We start from the raw sequence: 21,527 nt of genomic DNA, 5'->3' as shown, positions 1-21,527 counted from the left end.
CGCCTCTCTTCTCTCGGCGTAAATGGGAGGCAAAGCCTTATAAAGCAGGGACAGACCGTCCAAAACGTGTGACTCGAACCTGCGATGGCCTGCAGGAATTATTAATTCTGCGGTGGTGGAAATTTTGAGTGGCCGGGGGGGCGTTTCTGACGTATTTGTGCCATCGCCGCCAAGGTGGGCCGTACCCTGCATTTTTTTTCTGCAGCTGATCTCCATGTTGGCTGGTAGAGGTGCAAGTGCAAGTGCATGGCACGAGGTACCTGTACAAGCTCATGCAGCAGAGCTGCGAGGAAAGCCTGCGGCCACGGCGGCGCCACCCATGGGCAGCTTGTACCGGGACTCCGCAATCCGCACCCGTCGACACGAGACCCTAACAGCCACCCTGGCAGCGCATCTGCCGGGGCCGCCAACAGCGCAGATAGCGCTCAAGCTCGCTGTACTGCCCGGGGGCGCTGGACAGGTGCTCAGATCCGGCCTGGGGTTCAGTGGCTTTGGGCGGCTGGAGTGGCTCGCCAGGGAACCCGACGGAACACGGAGCGCCTCCTGGACGCCTGGCCTGTGGCAATGTCTGGAGCAGGACAGAGGTAGCACTGGTAGCAGCCAAGGTAGACGCTACTTGATTTACAGCCCTTCTCGGTTGGCACGCTGCTGGAACATGGGCACCCCAGCAGGTATCCTCTACCAGCACCGCTGCCGCAAAGCACCAAGACCCCACCGCCCGCTGCCTGCTCGTCACCCTTCAGCCTTGCTAATCTCCAGCCGCTGACTGGGCTCTGTTCCGGTTTACTAACGAGCCGCCACCAACACTGGCCTTACATCCTTGATCTTACCTGATACTCGATCCGTCCGTCATCCTCTCGCGCATCCCCTCGTTCCGGCGTCCCATCGATCGTCTCTGCTCCGAACAGCTTGACAGCATCGTCACCACCTCGCGCAGCACTTCTCGGCGCTCTCTCCGCCCTCGTCCACCGCCGCCGAAGCATGGGCTGTTGAGAAGCCCCGACTCCCAGCGGCTTCCACGTCAGCCATGAGCGCGCCGCCAAAACCCTCCGGCTCCTCAGCAAGGGGCCTCGAGCCCGGCCATGCCGCCGACGCCCGCCCGCGAGGCCCTGAAGCAAGCGGCGAGCTGGATCTGCTGGCCGGGCTCTGGCAGGTCGCGCCGTTTGCTCGTCTCCCGGCCGATGCGCCGCCCGAGCTGAGCGCCTACGTCCAGGATGTCGAGAATCCCCGTCGCGTCTATGCCATCCACCGAGCCAGCCGCCGCCACGACTTCCAGCACCTCGTCGACAAGTACGTGATACCGTCCCTTTATATCCCGCTCCAGGCCCCGGGCCGCTTCAAGGCCCGGCCTCGCCGTAAGAAGATGGGCTGACCTGCTGACCTTTCTGCCTCATTCTACAGGTACATCTATCAGTTGAGATGTGGTTGTGGTGCGCCGAATTGCTCCACGGCTACTTGCTTCACCTGCCGCAAGCGCCTCGCTGGCAAGGCGCCTATCCGCAGATACAATCCGACAAGCGCGAGAACGCTGGCCGTCTATCTTGCCAGCCAGGATAACCCGGAATCCGGCCTTTGTCCCTACCTCGGCTCCCCTCGAGAGGTTCCCCCCGCGACCAACAGCCTGATCTTTTCCACTCGGCCTTCGCCTACTCAGCACGGCACCCGCAAACCCTCGGATATCCAGACCTCGTCCCGGCGTAAACCAAGCTTGGGGTGTGCTGCCAAGGCTCCTCCTTCTCCTACAGCAACAACGAGATCCCGCTCGCCTTCCCTGGATAAGCAGCGCTTGGGTAGCCAACCCGGCGAATCCAAGGATGATGACGCCACCTCGCGGCCTGGTCAGATACCTGCATCCCAAATCAGCGTCACCGAAAAGGCAGTGCAGAAGGATTACAGGTCGTTTGCCGTGGCTACCTTCGGCACCGTCGCATTCAAGATGCTGGAATGGCTTACACCGCAGTCGATTGAAGCCATGACCGACAAAATCTCTGAGCTGAGTGGTGTTCGGCAGATGAGTAACAATACTGCTGCTGCTCCTCCTACTGCCGGTCCGACAAACACTCAACAGGCTCCAGATTCCCAAAATGATTATACCCACGCACGTCAGCCTGCTCCTCTACCAGCTGCGCAGCCTACACGCAATAAGGCTCCGAAACCAACAAGGACCTCGAGTCAAGACTTGGCCGGACCGCCAACGCCCATGAAAGACGTGTCCTCCAAACCCAAGAGGAACTCCAAGACGACCCTCCGCTCCTCTCCTTCGAAGTCTAACAGGAGGACCATGGATCCCATGGCCATTTCAGCAGGAACCGAAGAGGCCAAGCCGACGTCGCGGCCACCCAGCTTAAACGGCTTCTACCCCGACAAGTTGGCTCGCGCCGGCAAGACCTCACCCGCCATCATCACTCGTGGCGTGCCTGAAATTCCATCCAAACCGGCGTTCTTCGAGAACTTATCCCCTCCAACCCCTACCACCACCACCGCCGAGGTGGAAGATGTCGAATCAGGGTCCTCGGATACAGAAACCATCGATGAAAACGAAACGCCGAGTAGCACTCCTCCGACCACGAGAAAGGAGCACGTCGACCCCCATTCCAAGCCGAGGCCCGTATCACCACTACCCGAGGCAGACTTCTCATCGGCCAAGTTACTACTGCCCCAGTCCTTGTCCGCCCTGAATGTCGAGCTTGTCGAGTTCATATGCGATGTGTTCCAAGAAGACCAGACCTACGAGAGCCACTTCTTCGGACCTTTGGAATCTCATGCCTCGTATCCCAAACCACAGAATGTGTCGAAAAAGCTGGTTAGGCGGCGGTCGACGTCCCGTGCCACGTCTCCCAGTCAGTGGAAAGCTTTCAACGAACAGGCTCTCTTCACCGTGCTGAGCGACCCTCACTCTCTTGTCCGGTCCTTTTCCCGGGATGGCAAACTGTACGACTCACAGACGCTCTTCTACTGCATGCTCCGAATGACGCGAGCGGCGCCGACCCTGGTTCTCCACAGCCTCTGGATGGCGGCAGAGTCCTTGTTCACAGCGCCAAAGTCACTTCAAGCCTCGCAGTCCCGTTCCGCAAGGGCGCTGCTGAAGAGCCGGAAGCCGCTGTCTGACTTTGAAGCCGGCTGCGTCGTGTCGGTCTGTCTGCATGCCCTCGTTGCTGTGGCTCCCTTTGTCTCAGACTCCAAAGTTCTGTACGACATGTCGCGCATACGATCCACGGGATTGGCTCTAGGGGGTAACGGTCTCTCCACGAGACAGCCGCAGGCGATATGCCTCGAGTATGAGGATGTCTTCTCGAACCCTATCGCCATCAGGCTGGCCCGCCGCGTGTTCTCTGCCGTGTCTGCTCGTCGATCCCTGGCCACGCTGATGCGCATGGATGGTAAGAACAAGGCCGGCCAGATGGACATTCTTCAGCCTTTGCTCAGTCAGCTCGACCTTGTGCACTCAGGGCCCATCCGAGTGTTGGAGTTTCCGACAGCCGAACGCCTGCTGCACGAAACCCGCGTCCCTACCCTCCTGCTCGACTGGGCGAGGACGGTTCTCTACCACGAATGGGATGGACGCCCCGAGATCCTGTGCGCCGGTGCTTTCCACGGGGCATTGTCTCTGATCTCCACCATGTGTAAGTTGCAACGCCACATGCCTCCCTTGGCCCGTCCATGCTAACAAACTGCAGACCAAAACCGATCCAGGCTTCTCCTGGGAGACATTCAGTTCCGCGCAGACTATTTCTCGGAGCGCTTGGACACGATGGAGATGCCAGTGTCATGGGCGGAATCAGGCTCTCCGCGGAACAAAGGGCACATGCTCGACTACCCATATCTCTTCAGCCCGGAGTGCCTCGTCACATTCTTCCGATCTATCAACTTTGCAAAGATGAGCCGCATGTTTGAGGAAAGCAGCTCCCTCAAGACCAGAATGAGCGCCATTGTCGATCCGGGCAGCCTGGTAGCCAATCCCCACCACAAGATTGTGCTGCAGGACATGCTGAAAGTAGCATCATCCAAGTATTTGATCCTGGACATTGGCCGAGACAATGTGCTGCGAGATGCCTTTGACCAGCTGTGGAGGCGGGAGCGACGCGAGCTGCTGCGCCCCCTCAAGGTTCATCTGGGCGAGCAGAGCGGAGAGGAAGGCTTTGATTCGGGCGGTGTGCAGCAGGAGTTCTTCCGCGTGGCCATTGCCGAGGCCCTGGATCCCAAGTACGGCGCCTTTACGATCGACGAACGGACGCGCATGGCGTGGTTCGTGCCCGGCTCCGTCGTCGAGGAGTGGAAGTTTGAGCTGATTGGCGTCATCGTGTCGCTGGCAGTGTACAACGGCCTCACGCTCCCCGTCACGTTCCCCAAGGCGCTGTACCGGAAACTGCTGGGCGAGCCGGTGGAGGAGCTCTACCACATTGCAGACGGGTGGCCTGCGCTGGCCAGCGGGCTGATGAGCCTGCTGGAGTGGGACGAAAAGGACGGCGCAGTCGAGGACGTCTTTGCGCGCACGTACGAGTTCTCCGTGGCTAACATTGGGGGCAACGTGACGCGGGAAATGACCAAGGACATGGCACAGTGGCCGCAGAACCTCGACTGGAAGATGCGCATTACGGTGCCCGAGGAATCGGTCGGCGACCAGGAGGCACCGCTCGTGACCAACGAGAACCGCGACCAGTATGTCAGCGACTACATCCGCTACCTGACGGACGTGTCGGTGCGGCCGCAGTACGAGGCTTTTGAGCGCGGCTTCCATGCCTGCCTCGATCACAAGTCACTGTCGCTGCTGAGCCCGCAGATACTGCAGTCGCTCGTGGAAGGCGTCCAGGAGATTGACATCTCGGAGCTTCGGCGGTATACCCGCTACGTGGGCTGGGATGCTTCTCACCACACCGTCAGGGACTTTTGGTCCGTTGTCAAGCGGTACGACGACAGGATGAAGCGGAAGCTCCTGGAGTTTGTCACGGCTTCCGACCGCGTCCCTGTCGGCGGCATGCGCAACCTGCAGTTTGTCGTGCAGCGCAACGGCGACGGCGAAGAGGGCGGGAACCGGCTGCCCACGGCGTATACGTGCTACGGGACCTTGCTGCTACCGGATTACAGAGACAAAGAGATGCTGAGGCAGCGGCTGAACATGGCTCTGGAAAATGCTCAGGGATTTGGCTTTGCGTAAGGGGGCTAGGATGCGAGGATCTTCCTTTTCTTTTCTCTCTGTTTCAAGCGTGCTTTTGCATTCATTTTTGATAGTTCCTTTGTACGGCTTCTCGAGTTTGGAATACGATTGGACTATGGAGCGATCGTTGAGCGTTAGATTTTACTGGGTTGGCTTTGGGTAGGATACCGAGCCTGAGGCTTATCCGTTATATATCATATTTACATATATCATACAGACGGTCTGAGATGCCAATTCTCTTTACTGGGTATCCACTGCCCCCTTCTTTTGTTATAATGCTACAAGGGACCGTCAGACTGTCACAGATTGTTGCAATGCTATTCAAATATACAACTCTTAATCTAGTATTCTATCCAAATCATCTCATCTGTCGCACATTCAGATTGATCCTCTTATTCTGCATCCACCCCTTCCACTCCTCATACTGCCCATCCTCTCTCCCCGCAGGCCAGTCGGCGAGATACTCGGGACAGGTGCCCTTCATGACCTTTGGCACGCCGTGCCATGCGTAGCGGGACTCTTGCGTCATGTAGATGGCGTCTCCGGAGCGGAGTCTCAGGAGGAGGTATTTCTTCTTCTTCTTCTTCTTCTCCTCCTTCTCCTCCTCTTCCTTGTCCTCCTTGTCCGTGGATGATGATGGTTGTGCTGCGTCTGCCTCTGCGTCTGCGTCTGCGTGCGACGCTGCGTCCTTGTTGGGCCCCGGACTAGGCGCAATCATGAACAAGCAATCGCACCCAAAGCTCAGACTCACAAGCCCCCTGTCGACCTCCTCGCTGACGTCCCTATGCATCATCATGGTGTCCCCGGGCGTGTAAAAGTTGACAATGGCGGCCTGGGCGAGCGTCTCGGGGAAGAGCGCCTTTAGAAAGCCGGCGAGGTCGGCCGGGAACTGCGGGGGCGCGGCGTCGGGGTAGACGCGGTTGGTCCAGTCGTACTGGCCGCCGAGGGTGACCCAGTGGAGGCGGCGGTTGAGGACTTGGGCGATGGAGAGGGGGTTGTGGACGGAGGGGTCTTTGGGGGTGAAGAGGGGCGTGGTGGTGGTGGAGGTGGGGGGGAGGGAGAAGAATGATGCTGGGGGGGATGATGAGGAAGAGGAGGGATAGGGGAGGTTGTAGTGGAGGTGGAGGTTTGTTTGGTGGGTTGGGTTGGAGAGGTCGCGGTGGATCATGGTGTTGAGGAGGTGTGTTTGGACGGCTGGGGGGATGAGCGAGGGGATGATGAGGAGGCCTAAGTCATCAGAATTAGAATGACCATCATCTCAGGGAGAGGGACAATGCAAGGAACTTACCCGGAAGCAAAGGGTGGTACAAGATGGGCGCATCCCCGTCCTCCCTCCCCTCGTCGACATACTCGGGCCCCAGGTGCGCAAAGGCCTCTGCGATCTGCTCCCGCGGGATGTGGCCCGACAGGCGAAACTCCGTCTCCTCGAGGGGCAGGCGGCGGGGGTCGTCGAGGGGGATCTCGCCGCGGAGTAGGGCGGCCTGGTCGAGACGGGCAAAGTGTTTCCACTCGGCCTTCATCTGGTCCGAGGGCTGTTCGTGGGCGTCGAGGTCGAGGGCGCCGGGGGCCATTTTTGTTTACCTCTCAGACCTTTTATATGCCTTGAAGGATGGATATATGTATGTATATATCAATGTATACGTGTGTATGCGTATGTGTGTAGATGGAGCGTGGACTGAATGAGTAAAAGAGTGAAGTTGTATATGAGTGTCATAGAAGGGACATGATATGATGGAGTTTTGATGGTTTGCTCAAGTGGGTTCGGTAACCGTGCGTCTACACTACGCACTGTGCTCCCATGCAGACTCCTGTTATACAGTTATACATATACCTAACCAAGGTACTGCACGCTCTTTCATACCTCATTCTAAAACAGAGAACTTTCATCACAGACAGCGGATAATGTAGACTATATCACTTTTCCCCGTCTTTCTACTACACACTCATCCCAAGTACAGAAGCAACGGTTGATCAGATCCATCTCTCCCACAGCGTTCCAACCCAGCAATCTATAGTGGGGCTACCAAGTCTTAACTCACACAGCCAAAAGAACTTCGTCAACCTCATCTCATTTCATCCCACCCCAAACTTTCATCACCATCAACACAAATCTCAATATCAAAACATGCCTCCCTTAGTAAAGCCGCCAACCTTGCAGCGCTTCTCAACACTTTATCCCACCTCACCATGCTCTCGCCCTCAAGCATGCTTCAGCACTTCCCTCCCCCGCTGGCCTCGCCTCCGACCCAGCGCAAAGCCGTCCCTCAGCCGCTCAACCAACCTCGAGTCTCACAGCAGCCATCCACCCTCAACACCAACAAAGCCATCACCAACTCCTCCAAAGCAAACAACACCTCCCACACAAAGCCAAACAAACAGCCCTAAACACCCAACACCACCACCACCACCACCGCCCCCCAAACGCCCCCCGCCCATCTCGAAATCCCACAAACAAACCCTCTTCACCACCCCCGTCATCCTCCAATCCCCATCCTCCTCCCCCGCCCTCACAACAACAACCTCCAACAAACCCCAAGAAGCAGCCCAAATCGCCTCCGCAGCATCCTTCTTCACCACGGGCTTCCAGTTCCTCTACTCGGCCGAATCCCTAAAGCACCACCCGAAAAACCTCCACATCCCCGAAGTCATCATCCTCGGCGCCTCCAACGTCGGCAAGTCGTCCTTCTTAAACGCCCTCGTCAACAAGCCCGACGCCGCCCGCGTCAGCGCCCGCCCCGGCAAAACCACCCTCATGAACGCCTTTGGCGTGGGCCCCGTGCCGACCATCCCCAAGGGCACGCTCAAAGCCGGCGAGAAGCTGCCGCGGTACAGCCTCGTCCTCGTGGACACCCCCGGCTATGGGTTCAGGAGCCAGTCGAGCTGGGGGGACTCCGTGTGGAAGTACATCAGGGCGCGCAAGATGCTGCGCGGCGCCGTGGTGCTGCTGTCGTCGGAGAAGAGGCTCATGGAGCAGGACAAGTGGATCCTGCGGACCCTGGCCGAGGCCAACACCCGGACGCTGGTCGTCCTGACAAAGGCCGACAAGGGGGGCGGCTCGTGGACGCAGCGCTGCGGCGACATGGCCGCCCTGCTGCGGGACGAGCTCAAGAGAATCTCGAGGTCCGTGGGCAACGGATGGGACGAGGGTGCGGGCTGGATTCCGGATATACACGTCACCGCGGCGGGCATGGATCACGTACCCAAGCTGGGGAGCGGAGGCGGCGTGGGAGGCGTCAGGATGAGCATCTTGGAGATGGCCGGCTTCGACCTGCAGGAGAAGGAGGTGAGGAAGAAGGATGAGACGGTCACGTATGGCGGACCGGTGGTTCCGTTTGACGATATCAAGTGGAAGACGGGGTGAACATGCATGACCATGGATTGCGAGAGATGTGAGCATATTACAATTTGTATATTAAGGATATAGATTTGGAAACTCGGGTATGATGTGATTGCATTGGAACGGTAGATAGAGAAACCCCAGGGAAAGAATATTGAATCCCGCAGCTAGTGATGATGTAGCCAAGACAAAAGACATGAAAGTGAAACCGAAGTGAATAGAAAAAAAGAAGAAAGAATTGCAGCCATCACGACAGCCATCAATCCCCCTTGATTGACCTTGCGGACTTGTTCGACTTGATCGAGTGCGGAGTCTCCGGGCGGTTGGTCATCGATTTCCGCAGCTTCTTCGTGTCAAATAAGCTCTTCACCTTGCGCAGCCTCGCCCATCGTTCCTTGTCTTTTGCGTCTCTCGTCGCCTCATCGTCCTCCTCATTGATGGCGAGTGAATCAACAGAAGCGTTTGGCGTATGATGAGGAGCCTGTCGGGCCGTCTGTTTAAGAGGCGTCGACGGGGTTGCAGCAGCAGCCGGCTTGGATGACGGTTTGAGCCTGCCCTCGTATACACTTCGAAGATCGGACTCGTTCTTGATGGACTGCAGCAAATTCTTCCACGCTGGCATGTCGGGTGCATCATCCTTTGCGATGCTATGGCCCCTGCTCTGAGCGGCTGGGTTCTTCCAGGGGCAGAAAAAGCGGTGCTCTCGCTCGGGATCGAGATAGTCCATCGGTGCTGGTACAACGACGTTGCCATTTGCGTCCACCTCCTTGCTCTTGAACATCCAAAGACCCAGTCGTCGCTGGCAGGTGTGACATGACGCCGTGTTGGGCACAGCGCCGATGCGGGTGTTGTTGAGGCCTTGCCAGCCGAAGAGCGCCAGAGCAAGCGCTGGTCGGACTGGTTCAGGGGTGGGATTACGGCCTGTGAAGAAGTCGGGTGGCAGCTGGGAGATGACCTCATCCAAGTTCACGCCTTCCGGCAGACGTAGGTTGAACTCGTAAGGGAGAAACGCCGCTCGAGAACAAAGCTCCTCATATCGACCCTTGAGAGCTTCGATGGCGCCCTTGGCGCTCACGAATGAGATGCGAAGCAGGGAATCTTGAGCAATGGTTAGCAAAAGCAAAGAGTACATGGTCAACGCGTCCCACAAAGCCTTACCATCGCATCCGCGTCTCTTCCACAGGCAATCTGACTGATGCGCGCTGACAATCAGCTCTGCATACTTGTCGACCAATGCAGCCTCTGTACCACGAGTTAGCATCGCATCTTCTCTGACAATCTCGATTTCAGTGACTCGACTCACCAACTTCAGCAGACGTCAGCCCATCCTCCCCCTCCGCAGCCTCCTTCTTCAGCTTCACCACCAGCTCCTTGTGACACAGCAGACACCGCACCCTCTCCTTGCCCTGGCAGATCCACCCCCGCTTGGCCCATTCCACCTCGTTGATCCTGTCGGGCTTGGGCGTCCAGTCCGTAATCTCCTGAAACGTGGCCAGCCGCTTGAGCAGCTCGTCCCGGTCGCCGGGCGAATACCGCGCCGGCCCGTCCCTCCGCACCTTGGGCGTCGTGGCATCAGACACGGTGCGCCTGATGGAGCTGGCCAGGCTGGTGAGCCCCGACGAGACGGACGTGTCCATGCGCGGCGCGGTCTCGTCGGGGAAGCCCAGGCGGCGGCGCTTCTGCAGCATGGCCTCGTGGTCGACGAGCTTGCCGCTGGGGACGCGGTTGCCGAACATGGCGGCGGCTGGAGACTCGTCGTCTGTGCTGGGGCGCGGGCTGCTGAGTCCTTGGAGCAGGGCGTTGAACTTGCGTTTGGTCGAGTTCATGATAGGGAGAGAGTTGGTGAGAGCTGGCGAGGCTGACGAGGCTGAGGAAGTCGTGTGGTGAGAGGTGAGTGATGAGTGGTGGGTGGTGAGATGGCAGAATGGCCTCCGGACGTGCGTTTGCGCTTTGCGCTTTGCAGTGCGCAGCCCCGGTGACGCTATTGATCCAGATATATCGATAGTCAGGTATGGAGCAAAGACAAACGGGCAAAGGAGATTGTCTCGGTCAAAAGCAGAGAGGCTGGCGCTGGGTGACCCCGTGCTGCCGTCGAAGCCCCATCAAGGGGTTGCGGATGTCCCCTGAGGCGTGCGAAAGGGTTGGTATGAGAGAGAGCCGAGCGTCTGGATACGCGCAGGTGAAAACAAAGGATAATGCCGGGGGGGAGATCCAAAGGAGACGGCGGCCAGTCAGTCTCGGCAAAGAAGAAGGAAGAAGAAGGAGAAAAGCAGAAGCAGAAGATGAAGGAGGAAAAGCAAGGCAAAAGGGCCAGCTGGTTCGTAGAAGCCCTTGTTTATTGTTTATTTTTGAACTGATTGGCCTCGGAATCTCAACCGGATATGATGCTTGTCATATCCAAGCCCAGTGAAGCTTCCAAATGACCTGCAGCTTCCAGACCCGCACACCAAAGTCTCTCCCCCCCCGGAGCACGGCGCATCGTTAATCCCTGCCCACCTTCCCGCCGATAGATGATAAGCCTACCCTCACCGCCCAAGCCTCTTTGGGGCGCCTGTTCCTGGGCACGCGGCAGAAAATCTGCTTTTTTTTTTGCGGCTAAACTTTTTTTTTTTCCACCACTTCTCCCTCTGGTTGATGGCGGGAAAAGTTTCGCAGAGAGACGCAACAAAGGTCATGAGTTTGCAATAGACGACAACAGCCCATTGTCTCCCCATTGGCATATTTAATTGCAATATCTGATTCACTTTGGGGATTCCATCTTCACCTGAAGCCAAAAAGTTTCTCACTCACATGTCCAAACCGCCCGCCTGGCTCTTCTCCAACAACTCCAACAACCCATCCACCAAAACCCACGCGAGCAGCACAACCACCACCGCCACAGCAACAGACAACCCCCCAAACGCCGACAACGACGCAATGGCCCCCCTGAAACCCCTCAAGCCCGGCGCCAGCAGCGACGCCGAGGGCCAGTCCTCGTCCGACGCCCAGCAGCCCCTCGTCCAGCCCCCCGCCCAGCTGCTCGACTTGGTGGAGCAGTTCCTCGCCGACAACGTCTTCCGCGGCGCGCACAGCGCCTTCAAGAAGCAGCGCGCAAAGAAGGGCTGGGGCGAGCTCTCTCCCGAGGCCGCCAAGGGGGGAGTCACGCTGGTGAGCGTCTTCGAGGCCTGGGAGAAGGCGTCCAAGGCGCCCGCCGCCGCCGATCGGGACGTCGACATGGACGACTCCAGCAGCTCCAGCTCCAGCTCGAGCGAGAGCTCCAGCAGCGACGAGGACAACTCCAGCAGCGACAGCGAGAGCGAGAGCGAAGCCGACAAGAAGCCCTCGTTCCGCAAAGCGTCCCCTCCCAAGGGCAACAAGAACTTGAAGCGCAAGAAAGCCGCCAGCTCCAGCAGCTCCTCCTCCTCCTCCTCGAGCTCCAGTTCCGACTCCGACTCCGACTCCAGCTCGTCCAGCTCCGACTCGGACTCGTCCGATGAACAGCCCCGTCTTAAGAAGCAGAAAGTCGCCGCCCCCGAGTCCAGCTCCGAGTCCGACTCCGACTCCTCTTCTTCTTCTTCGTCGAGCAGCTCCGAGTCCAGCTCCTCGGACGAGGAGAGCTCCAGCTCCGACGATAGTTCCGACAGCGAGTCCGAGGTCGACGCCGCAGACGCCGCAAAGGTCCCTCTCCCCGAGTCAGACTCTTCCTCCTCCTCCTCATCAGACTCCTCCTCCGACTCGGACTCCGACGCAGGGAAGAAGAACAAGAAGAACAGCAAGTCCGCCAAAAAGTCCGTCAACGGCGTCTCCACCACCACCACCACCAACGACAAGTCCCAGTCCGAATCCTCCTCCTCCTCCGCCTCCTCCGCCTCCTCCGCCACAATCGACTCCCTTCCCAACCCCCCTTTACCCCCCAACCCCAACGACGTCAAGAAGGGCAAGGCCGGCAAACCAAAGACGGAGCCCTTCTCCCGCGTGCCCCGTGGCATCAAGGTCGACCCCAAGTTCGCGTCCAACGAATACGTCCCCCTAAGCTACTCCCAGCGCGCACACGAAGACCTCATCGTGACCAAGGGCAAGGGCTTCACCAAGGAGAAGAACAAGAAGAAGAAGGGCAGCTTCCGCGGCGGGCCGATTGACATTTTCGAGAAGAAGAGCGTCTATTTTGACGATTGATTGGAGAGCGGAGGTCACTTGATGTAGATATGAGACAAGAGCGTTTCACTTTGGCCATAGGGAGAAAAGATTGTTGGTTGAAGGGAGGGGAGTGGTTAATCAATGGGCTGACGTTTTGACGAAAGGGGGGGAGAAGGGTTCAGGGGATGCATTCTACAGCCGGTGTTAGGGCGGCCTTTGTCTGGTTTCCAAAAAGTCGAATCTTTGCTTTTTCTAGACTTTTTTTCTGTATGTTGCTGTATCGTTGTTCGAGTACCTCTTCTATACTATCCTTTGCTATAGAAAACCTGTTCACAAGTCAAGCGTACCTTCGCATCGTAAATGTGATGGTATATGTTGTATGCTCAAGCACAGATATGGTCTGTGTATGCCCTCTTCAAACGCCCAATGCCTATGCCAATGCTCAATGCCTGCCAAATGGTATTCAAAGTCAAAACGCCGTAAAATGACCCAAGATGCCTGCTGATATACAAAAGTAGATAGAAAAATCTAAAAGGTCCCCCTCGTATTACCCGTCCCTACCCCTCCAGCCTGAACCTCTGTCGCCGGCGCTCTCTGCGTCGCAGGATCGCCTCCGTCCTTGCTCGCCTGGGTCATGATCTCATTCTTTCTCCTGACTGCCTCCCACTTCCGATTCCCCGACTTCGCATTCTCCAGCGCCTCGTTGAGCCACTGCTGCCACTGCGGTGTGCCCGGCGCGGCGCCGCTACGCTCGACCCAGCCTATGGCCTGGGTCTCGCGAATGGCATACCACAAGGTGCGCGTGAAGCTCGGGTGGCCTTCGCGCTCGTCATCTGGGTCGGTGGTTATATCGGCTTTCTGTCCGTCCCCGGTGGCGTCGCGCCAGGTATACCGCGAAAGATCCCAGAAGTACGTCTTTGGCAACATGCCGAGGCCCCAGTACAGTCCGTTGAGAACAATGTACGACCCTCCGATGAAGATCTGTGAGTTCCAAGTGCAGTTGCCGAGGAGCACGACGCTGACCATGAGAAGAATCGTGCCGAGCGCCATGAACACCCTGTAGGCTCTCTCACCTACGTAGTACTCGCACTCTTCGGTTCCGGAGTAGAGCTCACGGGCAACGTCCTCGGAGCAGCGAACCAAGACAAAGGCTCCTTCACGCGTCCGTATCATGACATCGCCGCGGGGCACGTCGTTAGTGTGCCTGCGCTGCATGAGAATTGGCCGCCAGGAGGAGGCGTAACCGACGACGGTGGATGCCAAGGAGATGAGCGTGATGGCGATGATGGCAACACCGTCCTTCCATATGACGGCAGCCACGAGAATGGCGGCGCTGAGGAGGAAGGAAAAGACAGAGAGGATGTGGAGAGGCGACAGCAGCTTGGGAGGCACAATGGGCCGGCCGCCAGTCACGGCCATGGTTCGGGTCGACAGCAGATCCTGGACCTTTTCCGTCGTCCGTCGCCGGATCGGTCCGGGATAGCCCTCGATGTCAACATCGGGACCAAAGTGGACAGTCGGAGTCCTCGACTGGGACTCGATGTCGACGTCGTGCGGCGGCTCGCTCAGCGTCGACGGCGTTATCCGATGCTGAGAGGACTTTTCCGTGGCTCCCGCTCTGGAGAGGCTGCCGCCACCCAAAGAATGGTCCTGCACGTCTCGTTTTAGGCCCCAGGACACGAATCTGATTATGGAGCCAGCAAGACCGCGTTTGCCCTGCCGATGCTGATGCTGATGCTGGTGGTGATGCTGGTTCGCACTGGTCAGGGGCGGACCCACGCTAGGCGCATGCTGAATGTCCAGCACGAGGAAGCTGTAGGGCGGCAGGGCGTCGAGCAGCGTGATGATGTTGGCGAAGAAGCCGACCGAGTCGAGGATGGTGCCGCTGTAGACGCCAGCCATCTTGGCGTGCGTCTCGGGCAGGCGACTCGGGCGCGAGGGCTTGAGCAGGGCCTGCGGCGCGGGCAGCAGGCGAGGCAGCATGCACAGCAGCGACGCGGTGATGGCCTGGGCGTGCTCGGCGATGGCAGACTCGCCGATGACGGCCAGCAGCGTGACGACGTCGAGGCGCCACGAGGGCTTGTCGTTGGGGAACCATTTCCAGCCGGGGTCGCCTGGGCTGGACATTTGGTGCTGGTGATGTTGGTGATGCTGAGGTTGTGCGCAGATGTCGAGAGGAGGACAAGAGAGAGGAGAAGAAATACGTGTAGAGATTGGGTATCAAGAACAAAATCAAACGCAAGCTGGATAGACAATCGCTGATGCTAGACAAAACCACGATGCGAAAAGGACAAAAGTGAGATGACGAGAAGAAAATCTTTTTGTGCTGTCGAAGGCCATTGTGGTCCCTTGTACATGCATGTAAATCGAAGGATAGGGAAAGCACAGCCGGGGTAGCTTCCGTTGTACTACCTAGGCCAGGGTGCAGGTGAGAGATGATACCTCACCTTAGGGTAGATACAGCACTCAACAGTACCTTAGGTACCTCAGAGGCCATTGGACTCTTGAGCTTTCTCAGCTCGCCTCGTTTTCTGTAATGGGGGCTGAAAACGCAGCGTGCAGGAGGCTGTGCTGGGAGACAGACGCTGTAGATGGACAGTAGAGATAGATGTTATCTGAAGGTAAAGCGATCGTGAATTCGATGGTATGTGAGGTGAATTGAGTAGTAGAGACGAACAAATTACCTACACAACTAACAGCTACTTAAACAAGTCCATAGATAGGTATATATTTCATTTCTAATGCTTAGGGATGGCGCTTATCAGTTCCAGTGAGGTCCTACTCCGCGGATCTAGTGCAGCTTCAGCAGGTTGAATGAGACGAGACTCGATCCTGCAACTGATGCAGGCTTCGCAGATCTACCAGCTTAATATTAACTTACCCTTGTATTCAAAACTGCCATCTCTTTCACAAACAGTCAAAGACCACCTTCAACATCAGCAAGTCATACTCATTTAAGAGAGCAAAGCAAAAAGACCACCTCAAGAATAGACATTCAATTTCATCAACTTCACAAAGACCATGTTGATAGCACACCATTGTCAAACAAATCCTCTGCCTAGCGCCAAGCCTCCACTGTCGATTTTCGTGCATCCGTGCGCATGCCGATTCTGCAGCAAGCAAGCACAGGGCATGCAATATCGCTATACGTGCGCGAAGCATGCAAGTGTACTTGAACATGTTTCGGACACCAAGACGCTGGGCCTTCAAAGTCCAGTGTTGGCAGAGTGGCCTCTCAAAGGCCTCCAACGGGTTGGTTCGTTAATAACCATCTGCCTCTATTCGGTCCTTAAGTTATCGACTGTCAAGGAGATGGATAATAGGCCAGTCGGCTCTTTTGCGTATATTAGAGCAGCGAGGCAAGTGCCAAACCAAATAAAAACAGAAGCCCCATACAAACAACTCTCACCAAGTCTAACTCATTCATATCCTCACTTTGACCATCTACGCACCCGTCATGACACATCAAACTCACAAACAAACACCCAGGATATCAAAAAGTACAAAACATATACAAGAACCACACCGAAGCCTCATCTTCAAAAGGTAACCCTCCTACCCGGCTGTGCATGTAAATCAGCAACAACGCCCCGGCATAGCCCCCTTTAGTCGTCAAATCGCAACACCCCTCAACCGAAAAGAAAAGCACAAAACGCCATCACACTGTCGGGCTCTAGGACAAAAGAGACATGAAATGCCAGCTCAGACCTCAAATCTTGGCCTCGTCGTCGACGTCACCGTACGTCTTCTCTACCCACTCGAGAAACTCGATCCACAGCTGCTCCCACTCGCGAAACATCGTCTCCCTCTCCTTGTCGCTGAGACATGCGTGTTCGAGACTCCACATGACGAGCTGCTTCCACCCGTACAGCCCCATGTCTGCCTTGCCCACCATGACCTGATAAAAGTCGTGCGACAGAGAAGACCTTCGCTCTTGTTAGTCCTAATGTCCGGCAGAGGAAAAGCAGAGGAGGTGGCGTACCTAAAGAGCGCACCGTTGTCAGAGCTCACGGTACAATGCACGTTATTTGCCAGCAGCTGGTACATGGCGTGCCCGTTCGCTCGTGGCGCAAGCCCCAGAATTTCGTTGGAGATCGGACACAGCTCCAGGCAGATGCCCTTGGCCTTCATGTGCTGCATGATGTAAGGGTGCTTTGCCAGGGCAAAGCCGTGCCCGATACGCTTCGAGCCCAGCAAAAGAGCGTCGACGAGGTTACCATCCGTATCGGTGCCCATGTCCAGCGTCTCGCCACAGTGAAACAGAAAAGGAATATCGAGTTTCTGCTCGGCACACTTCTTCTTGAAGTCGAGCAATTCGGGGATGTACGTCTTGATAGGGTTGCCTTTTGCCTCTTCCCCGACCAGGTCAAAACCTACAGCACATTAAGCATAATATCAAAGATAAAGATATGAGTGTCTTGCTCACCTGCAATCCACTGCGGCCACTTCTTCTTGAACTCCATGCACTCAGCAAGAGCGGCTTGTATGTCAGGCTGAGGCATCGATCGTGGCGTGCAGTATATGACTTTAAGACCCCCAAAATACTTGCCCTGTGCGGCCATGTCTTGCTGGAATCTCTCCACCTCGGTGATGATGATGGACATGATGCCCTCGTTGTTGATGGGGCCGGTGCCGTCGTCGTGGTAAAGCTGGTTGCTCATCATGAAATTAGGCCGTATCTCGGCATACTGGATGTTGTCCCGGGTGAAGTCTTGGAGGCACCGATACGTATACTTGCGGTATGCGGTTTCATAGTTGAATAGGCCTTTCATCATGCGTGTCCTCCCGTTGAACTTTTCCCAAGCGCTGCATCAGATAAAGGGCGTTAGCCTCAATTTGTGTGGAGTAAAGAATACAGAAGCGATGCCGCAAACTGGTCTCATAGACTGAGAACAGGGCACAGACCAAACTCACCCAGAGGCAGTCTGATAAGGATGGTGAGCCTCCATCTCCTCAAACATGAGCTTGTGTAGCAACCACTCATCAGGAGTCGCCGCCGTATAAACATCTGGAAACCGGCGCAAAAAGTCGGAAAACTTCATGGATTGCCTAGGTCTGTAGTCGGCCGAGAACAGGTCGCCGGGGTCCTCTCTCTCCTTCGCGACACTCATAATGGAGAACTGTATCTCGCACTTGTGAAAATTCTCGTATTCATCCTCCCCCTGGATCTCGGTCTTGCGGACAAGAGGGAGAGAACTTGTAATGAACATGCGGTCCATGCCCTTTGCGATGTCGAGCAGCACATTCGGTGGCAGGCAAGCGTTGAAGTGGATGTGTAGATGAGCGCCCTTGGGCATCTTGGAAGCAATCTGGAATAGCGCCGTCTGGTTGATGAGGTCGACGTTGCCTAGGAAGTGGTCGCCAGCGAAGCGCGGATGCAGCTGGCCCCGGTAACCCCTTCGCGCCGGTTTGTTCGCGTAGAAAGCGTCGTCCCGCCGTCGCATCTTTCGGATGATGCCGTCAACACGGACTTCCTGGGGGGTTGCGCGAGAGCGGCACCGGGCATCAAACAACAGCCCTTCCTCCCTCGAGATAAGCTCCTTTCGCCATTCCTCATACTCATCTGGACTGGGTACCGACACTGGGGCTCCGGCACCGGCGGCATCAAGATCCAGCGGCAACCCCAGAGAGCCGTCTACGGCCCGGAGACCGCGCGGCGGCCCCTGCACATGTGCCGCAGCATCTCCGCTCCGCCGCTCGTCGACCTCGGCGTCAAGTGTTTTGATGAGCCGGAGCGCAGCGGCTCGGTCGCTATCACCATCGCCGTCCTTGTCAGAAGCACCGTGCTGGCGAGAGCGCCTAATCAGCAGCCCGTCAACAAGGTGCCCATGGCCCTTTGCACGCTTACTGTTGCTCTGCGGCATGGTAGATCGTCTGCTATTCCGAAATCTGCGCCGCGGGAGACTGGAGAACTTGGAGCCCATGAGCGAAACGAGCGACGTCGGCGAATATGAAGAGATGCCGAAACACGAGCAATGAGACGAAGAATGGGGTGTCGTCAGCCTTGCTTCCAGCCTAGCCTCTCCCATGGGGGCACCTTTGTTCATGAAGGCGAGCGGATCGCGGGTAAGGTAGGCGCTGGTCCTGGTGGGACGGACACGAGGTAGCGAGCGAGCAGGCAGACGACCGAGTGAGTGAATTAGCGACTGCCGTGATGGTGTTATGATAGTCTGTCTGCGATTCTTTGTGGTGCGTCACTGCCACTCCTCATGGTCGGTGATCCAGCGCCTGCTCGGTGATGCTCCAATGGTTATATATACGTCTGTTTGCCTCTGATCTTTGTCTCCAACTCTGCGTCAGCCCAGCCCGTCGGGACCTAAAAATGAGAGAAGCAAATTAGAAAACGACAAACAGCGCCTGAAATAATGACCACAACGGCAATCGAACCGCCTAACCGCCAGCAATCAGACTCTAGCAGCCTAAAGAGAGCACAAGCCTCGAGTCGAGGCTGAGGTGAGAAGAAAACAGGACAGGCCCTGGAGCTAGCAATGCTATGCCTTGTTGGTCACAGCAACCGGCGCTTGCAGTCACGGGCCAGCTTCGGGTCGCTCACCCACTGCCCTGCCTTGTCCGGAAGGGGACTTGATCAGGAATGCGAGTGGATTGGATGGATTGATTTGCATCTGCGAGTTCTTTCGGCCAGCGAGCCACAAGCCACCGCCCGGCCCCGCTGGACCTGGACTGGACAAGGGCTAGACAAGGGCCTTCTTCAACCGCTGTAACAGCCGCAGGGGCGCATAAAGGAGGTTGGACTCGATAGTAGTGGATTGATAGATATGGATTGATGCTTTACACTTCCATGTATCCCTCCTCACCTGGAGCAGCCGAAATACCGGTCAATGGCGTCCCCAGACAGCGCTGAGATCAAGGTGAAAGTAGCCAAGCGTGAGCCACCTGTCGCTGCCAGTGGGCAGCTGAATGAACCTCCTCTCTCGTATTGTCGGGTGCTGATTGGCCGGTAGAGGAATTCCAGAGCCAGCTGGCAGAGCCAAAGCGGAAAGGAAACCAGCAAGCTGCAGACTGAGCGTCGCCAGACCGGATTACCGGGAGGGCAGAATGGGTAAATGGCGCGAGATCTGGCGGAACAGAAGGATTCGTTGTTGTTTCCGGCTTGCTTGGTGAAGATGCAAGAATGAGGATCAAATCACCGTGTGACGTCTTGCACCCCAAAAGTCGTCTGTACCTGCCTGTTACCGCCCACATGGCAACCCTCTGACCCGCCGCTAAAAGTCCCCCAGCCCTCCGGAACGCAGAGGGTTCCACCGACGATTTCAGGGGACTGTTTAGGCTTCCACACGCTAAAGCCAACGTCCGTCCACATCACGTTCCTCGCAGCCCGACAGGGGAGTTGACCTCCATCCTGCTGTCAAACCGCCTTGCGAGATGCCTCAAATCCTCCTGTAAGTTCGACTTGTCTTAGCCAGGTCTATCGGGCAACGAACATGTGCGCCATCACCCAGACTGGGCAAGAGGCGCTCAACTGGGCATTCTACTTTTCATCCCAACAGCGAATCTCGGCAATTGCCGTTTACGGCGAGTCCAAGCTTTCGAGATTGGCCATCGAATATCGATCCCACACTTCACTACTTCTCCAGATCATGCTCACCACTTCCCATCAGGCCGAGTACCACTAGCATAGGACTTTCACCTCCTCAGCCACACAGTCATAGCACCGGGCATATCAGCTTCCCTTCACTAGCTTGACCGTCTTACTCACCGTCATTTCCACTCATCGCCATCTTCACCAACTGATCATGGCCAACATCACTCCAGCTTTCACGCAAGGCTAATCAAGGGGGGCCTGGAAAACCCATCGTGTTTCTCATACCTGCCTATTAACGTACTGAATTCATTGTCGATAGCTTCACAAGCCAGCTCACCATCCTATGGCCCAAGACCGAATACGTGGACACTCGATTCACCAAAAGACAGGTCTTGTCTCACAGTTCGCCTGACCGAGGTGCAACTAAACGACCGCTAGTCACTTACTTCGCATCTAGTCTTGCCAACACATTGCTCCCCCCTCCGCTTAGACGACCGTATTCCTCGTCCACTCACCACTCGCCTACATCATGTCAGAAATTCAACCCTTCTTTTGCCTACGGAATAGCTGCTGTTTTAGTCTAATCGGGCAGCCGCCCAGTCCGTCACATTCCACGAGCAATGCCTCATCACATGCCCATCACCATCTCCTCCACCGGTCACCCCAATGAGACCAAATGCTCAAGAAGTCAACGCCAGGATGGATAATCACCTCGTCTCCAAAACCGCAATACCGTAACCAAAGAGACGATTAGAGACACAACGTAAAAAAAGAAACACCAGCAAAAAGGAAAGCAATCTGGCGCCCGAGGGGGGGCTCGAACCCCCAGCCTTGCGGTTAAAAGCCGCACGCTCTGGCCAATTGAGCTACCCGGGCTTTTGCTCACGTCAGCGCGTCCTGTATAGGTGCTGGCCACACAAGATCCAAGCTTGCGAGCTAAACGTTAGCAAAAGAGTCTTATAAAGGGGCCACTGAGACCACCGTCCTACTTGGACGACGAGACGGGGGGTTGAAAGGTGGAAACCATCTACAGCACCACCCCTTCTTTTAGACAAGGCTCTTCATGCTGAGGCTTAAACGTTCAAGGGCATGAATAACTTTTCAACACCTAAAGGAAAGTAATGCCATGCCTCCCATAAAGCAGAAATTATACGAGCCATATAAAGCAAAGGCCCGGGTGAAGGGTTTATGACCGAGGCGGTCCAAGCCCCTTTTCTCAACTTCACACTCAGCTCGACTCAGCCTCAAAAAGTCGCCTTACGGCATCCACAGCCGCACACAGCTAAACAGACAGGGGCAGCCCAGTACCAGACTCGTACAATACTTCTTCATGCTTCATGCTACACCTAACATTGGACCGGCGAGGCCTCACCTCA

At 56.5% G+C, this 21,527-nt stretch overlaps 7 protein-coding genes and 1 non-coding gene across 8 annotated transcripts; 3 read left to right on the top strand and 5 right to left on the bottom strand.

Moving 5' to 3' along the window:
• Positions 1 to 1,027: 1,027 nt before the first annotated feature.
• BBK36DRAFT_1159762 (hypothetical protein) lies at positions 1,028 to 5,155 on the top strand (the record flags this gene model as incomplete). The annotated part of the gene is made up of 3 exons (XM_024894227.1): positions 1,028 to 1,290; positions 1,402 to 3,623; positions 3,678 to 5,155. 3 exons carry the CDS (start codon positions 1,028 to 1,030, stop codon positions 5,153 to 5,155), a joined length of 3,963 nt encoding a protein of 1,320 aa, XP_024748942.1.
• A 358-nt stretch (positions 5,156 to 5,513) lies between these two features.
• On the bottom strand, positions 5,514 to 6,733 carry BBK36DRAFT_163551 (hypothetical protein; the record flags this gene model as incomplete). Its single annotated transcript, XM_024897744.1, has 3 exons — positions 6,444 to 6,733; positions 5,861 to 6,382; positions 5,514 to 5,761 (listed from the first exon to the last, which is right to left on the bottom strand). Exons 1-3 carry the CDS (start codon positions 6,724 to 6,726, stop codon positions 5,514 to 5,516), a joined length of 1,053 nt encoding a protein of 350 aa, XP_024748941.1. The 5' UTR covers positions 6,727 to 6,733.
• A 1,006-nt stretch (positions 6,734 to 7,739) lies between these two features.
• BBK36DRAFT_1099808 (hypothetical protein) lies at positions 7,740 to 8,342 on the top strand (the record flags this gene model as incomplete). Its single annotated transcript, XM_024889142.1, has 1 exon — positions 7,740 to 8,342. A coding segment is annotated over one exon (603 nt), but the record flags the coding sequence as incomplete, so codon positions are not given.
• A 409-nt stretch (positions 8,343 to 8,751) lies between these two features.
• BBK36DRAFT_1121270 (zf-C3HC-domain-containing protein) lies at positions 8,752 to 10,318 on the bottom strand (the record flags this gene model as incomplete). Its single annotated transcript, XM_024890808.1, has 3 exons — positions 8,752 to 9,590; positions 9,651 to 9,734; positions 9,796 to 10,318. The coding sequence occupies 3 exons, from the start codon at positions 10,316 to 10,318 to the stop codon at positions 8,752 to 8,754; spliced, it is 1,446 nt and encodes a 481-aa protein (XP_024748939.1).
• A 1,090-nt stretch (positions 10,319 to 11,408) lies between these two features.
• Positions 11,409 to 12,647, top strand: BBK36DRAFT_1169329 (hypothetical protein; the record flags this gene model as incomplete). Its single annotated transcript, XM_024895300.1, has 1 exon — positions 11,409 to 12,647. One exon carries the CDS (start codon positions 11,409 to 11,411, stop codon positions 12,645 to 12,647), a length of 1,239 nt encoding a protein of 412 aa, XP_024748938.1.
• Positions 12,648 to 13,136: 489 nt separating this feature from the next.
• BBK36DRAFT_163533 (hypothetical protein) lies at positions 13,137 to 14,948 on the bottom strand (the record flags this gene model as incomplete). The annotated part of the gene is made up of 2 exons (XM_024897743.1): positions 13,137 to 14,722; positions 14,915 to 14,948. The coding sequence occupies 2 exons, from the start codon at positions 14,946 to 14,948 to the stop codon at positions 13,137 to 13,139; spliced, it is 1,620 nt and encodes a 539-aa protein (XP_024748937.1).
• Positions 14,949 to 16,317: 1,369 nt separating this feature from the next.
• On the bottom strand, positions 16,318 to 18,472 carry BBK36DRAFT_1169327 (Metallo-dependent hydrolase; the record flags this gene model as incomplete). Its single annotated transcript, XM_024895299.1, has 5 exons — positions 16,318 to 16,534; positions 16,591 to 16,981; positions 17,035 to 17,414; positions 17,523 to 18,171; positions 18,205 to 18,472. 5 exons carry the CDS (start codon positions 18,470 to 18,472, stop codon positions 16,318 to 16,320), a joined length of 1,905 nt encoding a protein of 634 aa, XP_024748936.1.
• Positions 18,473 to 20,953: 2,481 nt separating this feature from the next.
• BBK36DRAFT_t99 lies at positions 20,954 to 21,027 on the bottom strand. The gene has a single exon. It is a non-coding gene; the product is annotated as a tRNA-Lys (tRNA).
• Positions 21,028 to 21,527: the final 500 nt, after the last annotated feature.

This window comes from Trichoderma citrinoviride (assembly GCF_003025115.1).
Source record: "Trichoderma citrinoviride strain TUCIM 6016 unplaced genomic scaffold BBK36scaffold_8, whole genome shotgun sequence".
Taxonomy (NCBI): Eukaryota; Fungi; Ascomycota; class Sordariomycetes; order Hypocreales; family Hypocreaceae; genus Trichoderma; species Trichoderma citrinoviride.
Note: the sequence above shows the minus strand (reverse complement) of the source record. Positions and strands in the feature narration are given on the sequence as shown.